General features: G+C 40.1%; 1 protein-coding gene across 1 annotated transcript in view; it reads right to left on the bottom strand.

Moving 5' to 3' along the window:
• Positions 1-476: 476 nt before the first annotated feature.
• The window catches only part of SLC49A4 (solute carrier family 49 member 4), a gene marked incomplete at its 3' end in the record, with an annotated part of 50,573 nt that continues 34,720 nt past the window's right edge, over positions 477-16,329 (bottom strand). The window contains exons 4-7 of the mRNA XM_027908093.1: positions 11,428-11,557; positions 6,217-6,325; positions 5,525-5,592; positions 477-604 (exon numbers count right to left, since the gene is read on the bottom strand). Coding sequence (XP_027763894.1) covers positions 477-604; positions 5,525-5,592; positions 6,217-6,325; positions 11,428-11,557 — 435 coding nt within the window. The remainder of the gene's footprint in view (positions 605-5,524; positions 5,593-6,216; positions 6,326-11,427; positions 11,558-16,329) is intronic.

Below are 16,329 nucleotides of genomic sequence, written 5' to 3'. Positions count from 1 at the left end.
CCCTGAACCTGCATGCAGGTGCAAAAAAAAGAGGACAGCACTATGCAGGGACAGATGAAAGGCACCATGTGCTTCCAATAACTAATATAAGTTTCAATCCCCTAAACTCCCAGACATAACACTGTTTCTTATATGCAACACTACACCCATTCATCTGATTTTCCTTGATTTATTTCTCACCTCAGTTATTTCAAAAGACTCAGAGAAGAAAAACACCTTGTCCCCAAATCAAATTTGAATGTGTATTCTGGGTTCTTATTATTGGGTTTTGTAAGTTTTTAACCTTGTTATGAAGTCATTCAAAGCTGGTAAAAATATTTCTGATTCAATAGGCTTTCTAAACATATTTTTTTTTTGTCTTAATAAAACTACTGTATTACTAAAGATAAAAAACCAGATTATAAGACAGCTAAGACTGCACATACTTGCCTCCAATATCAATTATAAATAACAGGAATTAAAATCATTGTCAATACCTGTGGTTAAAGGCAGATGAGTGACACTAGTTAGACAGGTGAGAGTAAACCAGGTTGATGCTAATGTTGCTCCAGATAAAAGCAGCAGCAGTATAAACTTCAGCATGCCCCTGATAAAATCTGCAAACCTAAAAAAAAAAAGCACAGATCAGAGCCGTACAAATGCTGATTTTCATATTATTTAAATGTGATGCTTGACAATTAATTCAGTATATTCCCCTTAAACATTTTTGGAGGCTATAAAAAGAATCTAAAAGTTGTTTCTCATTTTCAGGAATAGAAAAAAAAAAAAGGTGTTTTTATAGAACGGTGATATTTCTAGCTGTCAAGCTGAAGAGCCACGGATTTTTTAGCTGTCAGGAAATAACAACCAAACCAGAACAATTCTCAAGGCATCAAATGAAAACACTTGGTATAGAGGAACGTTTTTCTTTTTTTTCCTTCTGCATTTGTTGGACACAATATCACACCACTACTTCCATCGCTGCTTTGTCAGTGTTTGCCAGTCTCCCTTGGCAGACACAGAATTCCATTAGCATATGAGGAGGCTGCTGTGCTTCATTCAAGACGTAGTTAAGTGTCCAGATCCATTTCTATGGGAAATGACAAAACTCTAAATACCAGAATCCCAAGTTGAATATGACAAGAAACAGCTTGTGAACCCTTAGATGCGCTGGTGATGAAGCTCTTGGTGGCTTAGGCAAAGGGAGGAACTTTTTACACAGGGGGTCACTCTGCCAGTGGCTGTTTTGGGTTGAAATGTTCCAGAAACCAAGGGCTTGGCGTCACTCCTCTCCTACATATACCCCACTGACAGTATGGGTAGCACAGCCCCACAAGCCCTTGGGTATTCTGGCTGTTATAGAGAGTAAAATATGATTTTATACCACCTGATGGTAAAATTGCTTTTTTCTTTTTTTCTTTTCTTTTTCTTTCAAGGAGATGGGGATGCATTTGAGCAGCATTCGCATGGCATAATTATCAGTGCAATTGCTCTTTTCAAAAGGGACCTCAACTTAGCTACTAAAAAAGATATATTAGAAAAGCCCATGTCATTTATTCACAGGTAATCTTCTATAATCTCCTGCTTCGGAGATGTGATTTTGGGATGGACGGGTTAGGTATGTAAGTCTAAAGCATATCAACTACCCTCACAGCCTTCTACCTTAATTAGGCTAATGGCAGCATAATCCACCTAGGTCGGTCCACGATGAAATTTGTCCATCCATCAGCTAGCTGCCTTCTCTGCCCTGACAAGGATCACTTTACAAGCAGATGCCTTAGAACTTAGTTGATAAAAGAGACAATGCTACCAACATTTTGAAAAGTAGGACCCTCAGCTCCACATATGCCATAAGAGATGTAGGAGTAATGCAATCAAACACCCCTCACCCTCCCAAACCAACTTCTTTCCTCTTGTTTTGATTCTCCCTGTGCTTTAATTCCACATTGAATTTAGCAGTGAGCAATTCAATAAGCACTAGTGAGAGATCAATTCTGCATATCATCTTAAAAGTTTATGTCTGCAGTGTTGAAGTGGCTTATGCATTCATCTCCAATAGCAGAGGTCAGCTGCTACTGTTGCTTTTCTTCTGACAATCCAATCCAGCAATCAGGATCACCTCTCTGGTTTGGCAGTTTCTTTAATTATTCTTTGGGATCACTAGGGTCAGAATCCGCAATTTTAAAAGCTTTGCAGAAGCACCTCGAAGTGTAAGCTTTCAGCTTCTTCCACAGAGACTCCCCGTCTTGCCTGCTGGCAGACAACATCATTATTCCCTGTCCTTACAGGCAAGTCAGTGACGTAGATCCTGTCTAATGAAACATAGTGTGAGAAATATCAGCCTTCTGGGAGGGACATTCACAGACAACAGGTCTGGAGATAATCTCTAGGGGATCCTCTATCTCTATCCTACCACCAGGGATATGTGGAAATGGGAGGATGATACGCATCTAAACCATTCACAGCAGTTCAGTGGAGAAAATATCTACCTTTCCTGAGCAGCTCCAACTCTTTTTGACACAATGATCCTGGTTTGGGTAGCAGTGTGCTCCAAGGAGCTCTCAAAAAGCACAGGACTTCAAAAGGGTCAAATGTCCCCCGAAGGGAAAGGTTTATGCAGCTACTGAATTCAGCCAGCAATAGAAATAATGGGAAAAAATAACATAGCAACCTAGCCTGAACTTGGTAATTGAGGGACCTCTGCTTCTTGTCTGGTTACAGGAGAATAAAGAAGACTGTAAATCTAGTGAACTCCTCAGAATACTTGTTTCAATTAAAAAATTATTTTTATCCTCTGACCTGGGTATCTGCTTTCAAACCCCTCTGTTTTGTTTAAATCCTTCCTCATCATCTCGCATGTAAAGGGACGACTGCAGCTGCTAAAACAGTAGGCACAAGAGGAGACAAGGTGTATACTTACCCAGACACAGACCTCTGAGCCTACTGCTGGTAACAGTCTCCAGCATCCCAGCAGATCCAGCCCAAGGCTGTATCCTACAGTTAAAATCACAAATCTGCATTGCTGACAACGCTGTCTGTTGCTAAGGAAATTATCACTGTGCCATAAAGTTTCAGCACTTTGACCACACTGCAGGTTAGAAGTGGGAAGAAAAACTGAGCTGCAGAGGACAAAACCTCAGGACTACCTGTGATCATTGGTAAATGTGGGGAAAAAATATTTTAAAAATCTGAGAAAAGGGAATAGATTTATGTTTCCATGCAATGATACAAATGTCGCTCTTTGACACTGCTTTTCTTCAAACCAGTAGCATTTGAAAGATGCCAGCAAAGGGTACAGCACCTGTCAGCTGCCCAAAATAGGCCAGGCTTTTCAATTATAAAAATGCATCACACAAATTAGCTAAACATATAAGTTCACAGCTATCAGGACAGCAGTGGGTGGAGATCAGGAGGATTTATGTATAATGCTGAGGAAAACTCACACCACTTTGAAAATGAATTAGAAAAACAAATTCCAAAACTGGGCATTACTTTATATATAGATGATTTAACACCTACTGTGATGTGCAGGACCTAATGCTCTCAGGTTGCTAAGAGTTCTAAATAATAGAATCTGCACTGACAAAAATGGAAAGAGCAAATGCCCAAACTGCGCCAATTTTGCTTTGATAAATTAGCAGGAAAAAAAAAAAAAGGAAAAAACCCCACCCCAAAACTAACAGCTTCTTAAGAGGTGGTTAAGGGAGAGAGCTGCTTGCTTGGCAAATCACAGTTCTGACACTGAAATATATCAACTTGTCAGCTTTGACAAGAATCATTACTTAATTTTCCTAATTACAACTTTCAGCAGATTACAGTCAGACTCGTCATTGATTCAACCCTACACAGATAAATGCTGAATAGGCCTAGGAGGGAGAGTCATCCATCAGGAGTGACAAATCACCTCCTCCCTCCCTTTCTGTATGCAAACCCTCCCATTTGAACTGTGCATTGCCCACGTTAGAAAGACATATTTGGAGACAGACTGTTGGTATTTCCTAAATTTACTGAATGCTACAAAATATGGGTGTTCAACAAGGTTTGAAATCAAAGGTTTGAAGCAGTTAAAGTGCCTGTCAGCATTTTCTGAAACTTAATCCAGGCAATATATTAAATAAATTAATCTACCATAAAGACTGAGATTTGCATGTTGGCATTGAGTCAGCAGATTCTCTCCTAAAAAAGTTAAGTGAGCTGCTAAGAGTGTCCCTCTACTAGTGAAATGTTGAAAATTAATACTAGAGATTAATTCTTGATGGAAAAGTTTAAACTAGCATGCTACCTGTGCTTCAGCATGCAACCTATGGCATCTTTGTCATTTACAGCAGTTGGTTTTCAACATCTCTTACAGAGAAGACCTTGTTATCTGAGCTTAGCTAATCAAAAGTACTTCTTTTTAAAGAAAATCAGGGCATGAACTTTGTTTGGCTGGAGTCCTTTGGCCTGCATCTGGAGTGGATGGGAGAGAAGCGCTAGTTTCTTTTCCCTAGGTCAGGAGCTTTTTCCTCTCCCTGTCGCAGTTGCTAGGCAGCCTGCAAAACCTCAGGATGAGAAACTTCACATTTCTTTATGCATTGTGTACTCTGATGAAGAACGTGAAAAAGCAAGTGAAAAAAAAGAGAGTTTCAATTTCCGTCCTAGAAAGATCACTCCCTGTGTCCATAATCCCGCAATGATTGCAATGATTACAGATCTCTGCACTTGTGCTAAATTCACTGCAGAACTGGAGTCTAAACAGTGGACACAGAGAAGTCAGGACAATGCTCAGGTATCACAGTGCAAGGGGAATGTGTGACTGGTTTTAGACAGTTTTACAAACTCATTGCTCAAGTACCTCCTGAAAGACTTTTTCTTCCTCCCCCCACCTGTTTTTCTAAAGAGAACCTCAATGCAGAAAAAGCAGCAACCTTTTGGGAGGGCAATCCATGCTCTGCTGTTCCGCTCCCCATGTCATCATCATTCATGATGGCCAGAGAGAGCTGTGTTTGGATTTATAAAATGCAGAGATTCACCCGTACTGTAGTCCATAGGAGTACAGCAGGAAATGGGCTATACAGGAATCCAGCAATTTGGCTGAAATGGGCCCAGACTAATTTCTCTGTGGAGGAGCATAACATTATGGTGGCTATGCTGCCTGTACTACATTCCCTATGTCCCTCCAGGAATCAGTATGCCCAAAAGTGTTGATGGAAGGAGACAGACATTAATTTCTTTAATACCTTCCAAATGTGCTACAACAGGCTCTCCTTCATACCAGGCAGCTGAATTCACAAGAGCTGTGTTTAAAAGCAGCATACAGGAAGCCCTTGTCAGGAGTAGCAGTCTGACTTGCCAAATTCAGGTATATGCATGTGGAATTCTCAATCCCCAACAACCACTAACCCGGTACAAATTATTGCTCTACAAGAAACACATCACAACCCCAGAATGCATTTTCCATTTCAAGTTTCCAGAAGAAGAGAGAAAACAAGTTACGTTACTAAGAGGATAAGCTAAATGACAATCACAGTTGGAGAAATGAAGAAGGACCTGTAATTATTCCTACCTTGCCATTGCTATGCCAACAACACAACCTCCAACTATAGACCAAAATCCAATCCAGCCTGCATCTACCTGACAGGAAAAACAAAACAAAACAAAAGAGAGAAATGTGTTAAAGCTGAGAAAATAAGACAATGTTACTTTCAAAACAAATGGTGTGCAGGAGCTGCAAACCGCTAACAACAGCCCCTGACAACAATCTCAAGTGCCAGGCTTTTTCTAGGAAAGGAAATAAATTCACTACAAGGAAGTATGACTAAGTAGTCTATGGCCTAAATGTGACCTCTCTTTATAGAATCTGAGTAATGTCCTCTGTTTTTTTATAATACTCTATCAAAAGCTTAGAAATCATCTTCTCCCTACTTCATCTTTTCCACCGGGCACACGTTATTTGCTTTCCACAAAGGTGCAGCAGCCAACAACACTCCCGTTTGTTTACCTGCCTCTTCCTTCTTGTCAAGAGGTGTGTACAATTCTGAAAACACTCGCCACTGATGGAGAGTCAGAAGGGAGAATTGTGACAGTCTGGGATGCCAAAGCTACAGTTTATTTTTGTTTAAAAATTCAAGGAGAAAAGGGGTCCATATGTATTAACAGCTCCTTAAACATAAAAGCCTGATAAAACTGCATGTTACTGCAAAATAAAAACGTGCCATTTACAAAATGGTTGCTGATTATCAGTCAGGTGATACTTACTTGGCTTACGTGAACGGGCGTCAATATCAAATCCAGAACACCAGACCAGCCAGAGAAAACACCCAGTGGTATAGCATAGGCTAAAGCAATCATCAAGAATCGGAAATTGCTGTGAAGATAGAACATTGCAATTAGCTGCAGATTATATTACAAATCGCACCAAAATTAGCCAGTACAGTAAATTACACCTTCCGTATTCTGGCCATCAAAAAAAATTGCAAAGGTCTGACAGAGGAGTGAGCCACAAAGATCAAGAAAGGTATCCAGCCATGCCACTGAATTTCCAGTGGCTGATACATTACTGCCTTAGTACTGTGATGATAGAAAAAGCCGGTCTCTCCACATGGTTCAAACATTTCTGTAACATGCTGGGCTCATGTGTTTCTCATTTCCGCAAGCAATTCTTCTGTGCACTGGCATGGGCAACCTCCTTAGCCAAAGTGTATGTTAGGAATAATAAGCACTAATTTAAATGATGAAAAGCATATTTCAAGAATAAAATCAGAGCTTCATGCCTCTTGAACTGAACTTTAAAAAAAAATGAATCAAAAAGAAACTCTGTTTTATTTCTCTTTGTTTTGGTGAAAGCAGGGAGAGCTCTGGAAATAAGATGGGTTCAGTTGCAAGAGTGGAAAATTTGGACAATTTGAACTGGCAAAAAACAGAGACAATATAATATAATACTCTGCTCTAAATAGTCAACGTGTTTGCTCTCCCCCCCCAATTAAAATTATTCAACCTTTAGTATCCAGGGAAGGTGAAACAGACAAAACGGTGTCACCATCTTCATCATATACGACTAAACAGGGGTTTAAGCCAACAACTTCCCCCGCTCACCATAACTGAAAGCTAATGTGAAATCTTTGCTAAGAGACATCCAAATTTTCCTCAAAAAATGTTTCACTTTTGGATGAAAACCAGAAAAATATGCTTTGGACTCTGCAACAGTGATATTTTAAAGTGAAAAGATTTTATGGTGATTCCAAGGTCAGTTATCCCATGGGGTATATCTGTGTAACCACAGAATGTGGCTCCCTCCAATCCCAAACAATTTACATAAAATTGATCCTGATCAGTACCAGTTCCTTGGCATGTAGTGGCAATTTGATAGCACACAGTTATGAAAGCCAAGAGGGAGAAAAAGAAATTCGATTACTCTCCAAAACATTCAGAGGTTTGCAGCTTACACTGTTTTACTCCCCTAGATCCACACACAGCACACCAGCCAGTGTTTTTTTGCACTGTTCTTTTTCACACATCCTCTTCTTGAATTTTCATCACATGAACATATCATCCGTTTTCAATATCATTCGTGTCAGATTTATTTTTTAATGCAAAGAAAAACAACTCCCAAACTTTCATCTCTTCTACACATTGGCAATTTTTCTCTGAATGCTATCGTCTTCCTGAGAACATTTTTTTCTCTCTTTAGAATGCCATATTCTTATCCTAGTCTATCTTGTATCATCTTGGCATTTGATGCTATTTAATACCATCCATGTGAGAGCCAATTCAACATCTGTAAAATAAAATGAGGAATTTTGCATGGACATTAATAGCCATGTTGTAGATTGCAAAGAGGGAACAAGTCAGAATGCAGTCTTCCAATATAACACTTGCTGAACATTCAAAATATTTGGCTATCTGAACCTCAGCTTCATTAAAGAGTTACTTTTGAGGAAGTGAGGACTTTGTAAAGTACTTGACCAAAATTTCCCACGGTGTATTTTTTGTCTGTAACTCAAGCAACAAGACAGACTGTCATGTGGGATAGCTGCCCTGTGCCACACCCAGCTCCTAGTACCAATGCCAGAGAACCAGCTCTGCACCATGACATCCTCCAGTGACAGAGGCTGCCACTCTGCCTGGTCTCCAGCAGGAGGAAGGTGACCAGGAGAAAGGGTGCATGACAGTGACAAAGCGGCCCCTATCCCCAGATGTCCCCAGATTCTGCCCCCTTGTCCAACAACAGCTAGTGCTGCCTACATTAAGTGCTAAAGCTGTTTGAAACACATCTTCAGCAGCAGCAGCTCTGCTTTTCATGGCTCCAGTCACTGGTATTTGTTTTTGCAATTTTGCAATTACTCCACTGAAAATAGAAAAATGTGCTGTCTGTCACACCATCAGCTGGTGAACCCACACTGTTTTCCACCCTATCAGTGATGACGGGACATCAGCATTACCCTCTCTTAAACCATTCTGCTGGAATACAAATTGATTTTTTCTCCTATTTTTTTTTTCAGAATCCTATCTAATGCTACCAGAATCTGTAAGACAGACTGGTTCAGAGGGGAGCCCCATCAAAGTCAGTCATCATTTTCAGAATAACTTTGACAGTGCCTATTAACATCAGGCACACTCTGAGCAGCTTCCATTACTGGATGGTGATGTTGATGAAAGTTTCACTAAAGCAACAATGATGCATAAAAACCCTATTAAAAAATTTCAAAATTGCTTACATAGTTCCTTGAAAATATAAAAGGCACATAACTGGCTAAAAGTATCTAATTACTTCAAAGCAAAAATCACAAGTTTTCTTAATGCAGATTTTAAGATTTATCAACTATTTTCTTGTATTAGGATTTTTTCATTGTAGTTTGTGGCATATTCTGAACTAGGGGAAAAAAAAAGTTGTATTTGCTTCATCCAAGAAACTGGAAAAGGGCACTGCACTTTTTCTAACAGAGATTCAAACTACACTTGTCACAGCATGTGATAGACTGTTGAAAGATTTGGGCTTAGCTCCCAAACCATGACTAATCTGTCGTCTCCCACTGCAGGCTGAGAGAGTTGGTATCAGAAGATAATCAGAGATCAGCTAATTGTTATAATTGTCAGAAGCAGGAATCCTCCAAATCAGAAGGAAGAATCAAGTTTCCTAAGAAAGTCCCCAAAAATGGCCTACAGGGGATGGTTGACCTCTGTTGATGGTATAATAAAACTCTGCAAGAAGCAGCCTGTGTAGATGACTGCCTAAGGACCTGAAGGCATGAAGGAGTGTGGGATCTGAAAGGATGTGATAGATCCCTTTGGTGTCCAAGGTAAAAAAGGTCAATGACTTCAATGGTAACATTATGCTATGCTGCTTTATTTTGAACTAATAAAACTGCAGCCTGGGGGAAAGAAGAGGGAAATGATGAACATTTCAATTCTCATGAGTGTTTTTGGTGCATAGTTGAGTCAGCCCACCAGCTCACACATATCCCAAATGCCTTACACACACTTCTTATACCAGAGGGTAAGTCTACAATAAGGGGAAATCATGATTTCTTAGTACTCATCTGCTGGTTATCTTCAGTCTATACCACTAAGCCAAAAGAAAGGCTCTCTGAGCCAAGAATTAGGAAGCCTAGATTAGGCAGGCAACAGAGCATAGAAGCCTAATGAGCCAGATGATGGACTTCTCCTGAAGCATGGCAGACACCATTTTCTTTTATAAAACCCCATTGCTTTGATGGATTGTTGCTGAAAGGCTCCTCAAGATAAGCGGGTTTAATGATGAACTGTTGATTATTTCATGTACAGAGGAATGAAGAAGTGTCTTTGATAAAGGGCAGCATGGAAGAATGCAAAAAGATCAGAAGGACGGAAGATATAATTATCTACCTGTCCATGCTTAAAAAAAAACCCTCTTGGTTCTTGGAGACACTATAAACTACATTCATTATTTAAGGATTCAATTTGTTTTCTTAAGTTTCACTGGTTGTGAATAGTAAGCCACCTTTGCTGTTTATATCCTGACCTTACCACTGTCTCAGGTCCCCTGTTTACAACCCTTTTAACATTGAATCCACTAGTTAAAAAGCTCCCAAATGGAGCACTGTCAACAGAAATTTTATATTTCACCTGCAGAGCCAGCTGCTGTTTGGATTTCTGTTAAATGGCAACATTTTTACAACGCAGCCCTCAGGCAGGGTCCAACTGCACATCAGCTTGGGTGAGTAAGAGCATTACTGTATGTGCTAAGTGTCCTTAGGGGAACTGCTATTTTTTAATATCCTGAGTAGGTCAGTTTGCAGACTTAACCAGTCAGCTGTACTCACACCTTCTCCCGACTGCCAGCATGCTCCAGGATGAACATTAAGTATTAAGCGCCTCGCCAACTATTTACTCCCCCAAACAAAATAAAAAGCTCAAAAAACAAAAGGAAAAAAAAACCAAAACCAATGATAACTAGGGATGAGTTGTTTTCTCTGCTTCTAAATACACTTATTGAAAGTACGGCCCACAATAGGTCTGTAATAATTGAATGTCTAATGCTCCACTACCATCAAGTTGCAAGCAGTCCTTTATATGCAGATTCAGCTTCTATCCCTGCATCACTCAACAAACAATTACAACAAGAATCTGAAGCCCCCCTGTGAAGTCAGTCACACTTTGTACCATGGGAGCAGTTCTTTGCCCCAGGAAGTTCATCTCTGCAGTATCATGTACAGGGTACAGGCATTCACAATTATCTACTATTAATATTACAGTTGTGTTAGCTGTTCCTTTGATATGGTATTTCCATTACATAAGACATTTACAAACACTGGGGGGAAGTAGGTCTGTGTATTACCAAAAGAACCCAAGTGGGAAAAGCTGCAAAGCTGTCATTTTCTTTGTAACTTTTTTCTTTTCTTAAACCCAAGAACTTAAAGGAACCTAACTAGTCTTTGAACCTGTCCAGAAACACATCTGGAGACATTTTTCCTATTCCCACTCCATATTTCAACATGCATTTAATGAGATTTAATTGATCACATCATGGTTTCAGATAGTTCGTTCATTGCTCCCATGGCTGAATAATTCTTCGAATGACAAGTAAACTCCAAATTCATTCCCATATAATAAGCATAGAAGAAAGCAGCTTATTAGTTAGTTTTGCCCAGTGTTGCTAATTGTTATCTCACAGCACACTGTTAACAACCTTGTATAACCTGATGTAACAGAAGCATTTTATAAAAAAAGCTGTGATAACAGGATGACTAAAACACTGTTGGTGCTGAAGGACTCTGGCATGAAGGCTTGAGATATATCCAGTGATTTAAAATTTAATGTCTGCTTTTCAGCAGTTAGCATCCTTTTATGTCTCAACATGAATATTTAATTTTATTTTGTTTAAAAGCACTACAAACCAACTTGTTTGCTCCATGAGAAGATTAAAGCACACTTGTTTTTATTTATTTAGGTGCTGATCTGCTCTGAAGTGGAAACCCAGTGAGGTCCTACCTTAAGAGTCTGCAAAAACTTCTCCTGTAGCTGAGCCGTTGACTCGCCGCAGCCACGCTGGGAGGGAATGGAGGGCGCGAGGGGAAGTAGGCCAAGGCTGCGGAAAATATCAGGGAAACCATTCCAAATTCTAAGCAAGAGGGCAAAGAAAAACAAAACCAAGAACAGATGTTAGCGTCGACAGACTTATTTTGGTACACTGCTGTTATCAGCCAGCCTCCAAGACATAAATCCCACCACAAGTGCCTTAATGCTCCTGACAACAGAGCACTGTCACTCGAAGAATTTCTTTTTTTCCCTCCTCAAACAAAATTTCAAATTGAGATGGAGAATCAATGAGACTGGCAGCCCATGCCAGCGTTAGGAGCTGCAGAGAACCAGGCTCACACATGGGGAACTCAGTGAAGCAAAAGGAAACTGTTGCTTTTTCTCTTTAGAGAGAACTGCATTATGAAGATTTGGGCACATTTCCTCACGATGGAAGTAATGCAGTGCAGGTATCAGCAGGCTAGAGACTTCAAACAGATGGGATTGGGCAAGCCCCAGGGCATGGAATGACAATTACTCATTGCACAAGATGATGAAGGCAAATGAAAGGTCAAGCAAGGCAGCAGTTTGGACACAAACAGTTTTACATGGCAACAGAAAACAAAGAGAAAAGTGCAGGAGCAGCCATGGCTCAAGAATAGAAAAAGTCCAGGTAAGGGAAAAAAATGAAAGAATACAGCTGTTTGCAGATGTTCCTCTTGTTCAGCAGCAGGTATTCTAAATCTTTGAAAAATTTCATAGCAGAAGTGAGCTTGAAAAGTGATGAGCACTTCACAGAAAATACTCAGTAAGTGCCATGACCAGGCATTCTGAGGAAAAACAACTCTACCCACAGTCAGTCTAATTAATGTGTTTTACAGGCATTTTACAATGTATATCATGTTCTCCACAGTCCTCAATCTCAATATTTCTCCCATCCCCTTTGAAAACAATATTCTTTGCTGCTGGAGAGAAAAATGTATGGCTGAAGTGTGTTATCTTAAAAGAATCTGTGATCTTATAACAAAGAAGTGTTCACCGACACCACAAATAAATTCCAGCAGAGCTGGATATCAATTGCGTTCATTTTCTTTTTTCTTCTCTTTTTTAATAAATCAATATGAACATGGCACTTTGCCAGGTCTTCTGCTAAACCAGAAGAAAATAAATTCAGGGAACTGAAAAATAAATAAACTGATCAGCTGGAGATGGGGAAAGGAAACGAATGCTTCTATTCAGTATACGGGTAAAAAGTCTACACTAAATTTCCTTTGAAAGCATACTGGGAATGTGACAATGCCATTCTTCATGATCAAATACTAAAAGATTCATTTTGAATCATGTGGTGTGTCTTTTCCTGCTGTAGTCTAACAGCACGTTTTGAGGGCCAAGGGCACTTTACTAGACCTCACTCTATCTCCTCTGCTCTCTGGAAAACAGATTAATTTCTATCTCTGCGTACATTGTTTCTGAAACCATGAGCAGTGAATAAAGAATTGTCCATAACTGATCATCCCCGAACTAAGAAAAAGGGATGAGATGCTTTGTCACTACGCAGCTCTTTAGTAAAAGATGTTTATCTGCCTCTCCTGATTCTAGGTCTGCATACAGGTTTATACATGCATACACGCATTTTAACCACATATTAAAGGAAGATTTCAGACAGCAGACAGGTATAGCCAACAAGAATGCGATCATACAAACTTGTAAATTTTGTTCAAGGTACTCATTATTTAACTGTGTTATACTGCAGTGCTATAAGGAAAAAGGCCAGATCTTTTTCCGAAGAACACAAATGATGATAATTTTTTTAAGTCATAGCAATATTTTATAACAGGTGCCCATCTGAGGCCTCATCTATGTGTTGCCTCATGATTTCTGCAGTCAAATCGCTGCAGCAGAAGCAGTATAGTAACACTTACTGGTTTGGTTTTTTCTTTAATTATTAAATTCAGCATGCTGTCCTTGTAGTACCTCCTTGCAACTGTGCAATGTTTCGCAGTGTTACACCTTCCAGGCTAACAGATTTGCCTAGCTAGCTTTGCCCTCATGCACAAAAGGAAAGTGCAGACTGCCCTTTGGAAACTAAAGCAGGTCCCTTTATTGAAGAATAGAAGTCTTTAGTACCATCTTAGGTTTGCATATCACACCTACATCAGAAGTCCAGGTACAGCCAAACACATCCAATTTCTTACGTGATTAATTCCTTCCTCATTTGTAAACCCATACCTTTATCTCCCTCATCATTTACTCTTCCAGACCAGATAAAGAAAAATACAATCTAAAACTTGACTTAAAGCTCCTCCACAGGAGCAGTCAGCTTCTCAAGAGCACAGTGGATGCAGCAATGTACTCAGAATTGGGCAAGGCATAAATTAGTGTGCAGAAACACAGCTGCATATCTCTTGTTGAGGAGCGAACCTGGAATGCTTCACAAAAGCTGGGTAACACACCACAGTGACTTGAGACTGCTGAAGTGGACAGATGCCTGCATCTTAGCCTAGGAAGTAGGCATCCTGCTGTTTGCTTGTGTAAACCCCAAAGAGAAAAGAAGAAAAAAAGAGGTTTAACAGAGACACAAGCCTCCTTGATACAATATCTTTTTCCTTCAGATAGGCTACTCATAGCACAAAATAACCTACCCAAATCAAGAAACCTTTCTCCCCACCTTGTCTTATAATGTAAAGGGGGAATGAGGGCCTTTTACACACACACACACATTTTATTTTATTTTTTTTTAACAAATAATGATTTTATACTGTTATTTAGGAAAGCACAAGGCTAAAAGCCCTGGCTGCAGTCCAGAATAATTTAAGCTTCCTTGTGCGATTCAGGTAATACAATTCAATCCTGATTTGCTACATCTGTACTATTTGAGCTGTGAACCAGAATGTGCAGCGACACAGATGACACAGAAAGAGGCTGTGGTAATTCAACTGAGCTCTTAGTCCGCATTTGAGATAAAGGAACAGCAATTTATTAAAACACAGAAGAGACTGGAGTTAACAGAGCAGTTTCAGAATGGGTTTATAAGCAATTGCTTCGTAATCATGTTTGAGGTTAAGTCCTTGGAAAATTTGCACACTCTTGGCACACTACTGATCCCAACTTAACAATTCACACCATTACTGCCTTTAAAAGACATCATCTAACTTTTGAAGGCTGCTTATCTAATGCTACCTCACACAAAGACAACAAGCTCCATCATAAACACAACTCCTTTAGGAATGCAGTGCTTATCCTGTGAAACTGGCTTTCCCATAGTATCCAAAATGAGAAGTCATACCAAGCCTGGCCACACTTGCTAAAGAAGTGGGATATTTGGGTCAGCTCCTTGTTGTGCTACATTCTCCAGAACCTTTGCTAGTAATCTTGGAAGTCGATTTGAGCCAAGTTTTCTGCCCAGCTGATTTAAGGGACAAATAGTACCCTACCACACCTACCAGATATTTTTTGGCCCACAGTGAACAGAACTGCCTATACATTACCACAAGGCAGTTGCCCACCATGAGGAAACCATCCTTCTACCTCTGGAGCCCCCTGGCACAAGGGAGCACAGGGGAGGCAGCCAGCAGGGACCTTGTGCCTTCGGCTCTCCAGGGAAACAGTGCTGAAGTGAGACAGGAGAAAGCCCACGAGGGATTCCAAACAACCTCCTCTTTGACAGCTCTTGCCAATTTTAAACCAGTTGGAGGTTTTGCCATCATCACTGTGATTCATTGCAGGCCAGTACCATTAACAAATCAGCTCTCTATCATTGCCTGAACAGCTCCTGAAAAGATGCACCCCATGGGACAAACACAAGCACATTTCTGTTCAAAGCACTTTCAGATACTAAGTGAGAAATGCAGATGCCCCACAAAACACATTTCCTAGGAAGATGAAGAGCTGCTGTAGAATCATCTCATGCTGCGACCAGAGATTCCAAACAGTTCTATGGGTTGTTCCCAAACTCCTTGTCAGCTCAGACAGGCATAAAGAGCCATGCGAAGACATGGAGCGGGCAAGACACATCCAACCTTGGTGGCAAGATCCATCCCTGTTTCTGAAGAAAATGCTTAGGAAAATCTCCCTAAAGAGAATGTAAGAGAATGTGAATCTAATGGGCTGCTGAAAGCAATACTTCTAGTGCTATCAGACTCAAACCAGTGGTTTCAAGTGCAAAACAGTACTTCATTTGGGCAGATGAATTCTTCTCGCTCCATAGAAAATCTGAGGAGGGAGAGCTAAAGCACTTCTCTAACTGCTAGAGTTTTCCTCCCCTTATCTACTGCTCCTCAGGACAAAACCTGGCTTGCTTTTATTTTTCCTTCTTTCACATTAAATTTACTTGTGAAAAAGGTTTAACCAAATGCAAATTTAACTGTTGTTCCATCTGAGTCCAGTAAAAAGTAGGTTACTCAAAAATACTAGGTGAAATAGTGATTCAACTTCTGTTACACTTTCTTTAAAATGAACAGTAAAGCGACCCTCTCACAACAGGAATATCAACTTGACAAAATTTCTGCAAGAATAACGTCCAGGAATAAGTGATCGCAAACAGCTAACTCAATCCCATAAACCTCCATATAAACTACAGAGTATACATACTTCAGGATTTCTGGAACACTTAGGGCTAGCTCCTGGCTGAATTTCAGAGGTTGCAATTATAAGGGGGGAAAACCCCAATCAAATGTGCAACCATCATGACATGGTAAAGAGCTGATCTGCTCTGAATGCTATACCAATTTATATCCACTAAGAATCAGAACATAGGCTCCTAAGCCACTTAACCAATTCATTTTCCTTAAAGTTTGCTGCTGAGTTTTGTAAGTGACACAAAGAGCTGGAGAAGCCATTGCAAGAAAAAGAGCAAGGACATAAAATCCAAGTTAT

Source organism: Empidonax traillii, unplaced genomic scaffold, assembly GCF_003031625.1.
Source record: "Empidonax traillii isolate 1590-97213 ecotype Southwest subspecies unplaced genomic scaffold, ASM303162v1 scaffold1612:size82853, whole genome shotgun sequence".
NCBI classification, from domain to species: Eukaryota; Metazoa; Chordata; class Aves; order Passeriformes; family Tyrannidae; genus Empidonax; species Empidonax traillii.
The sequence above is the reverse complement of the archived record's forward strand: the minus strand, read 5'-3'. Positions and strand labels throughout refer to the sequence as shown.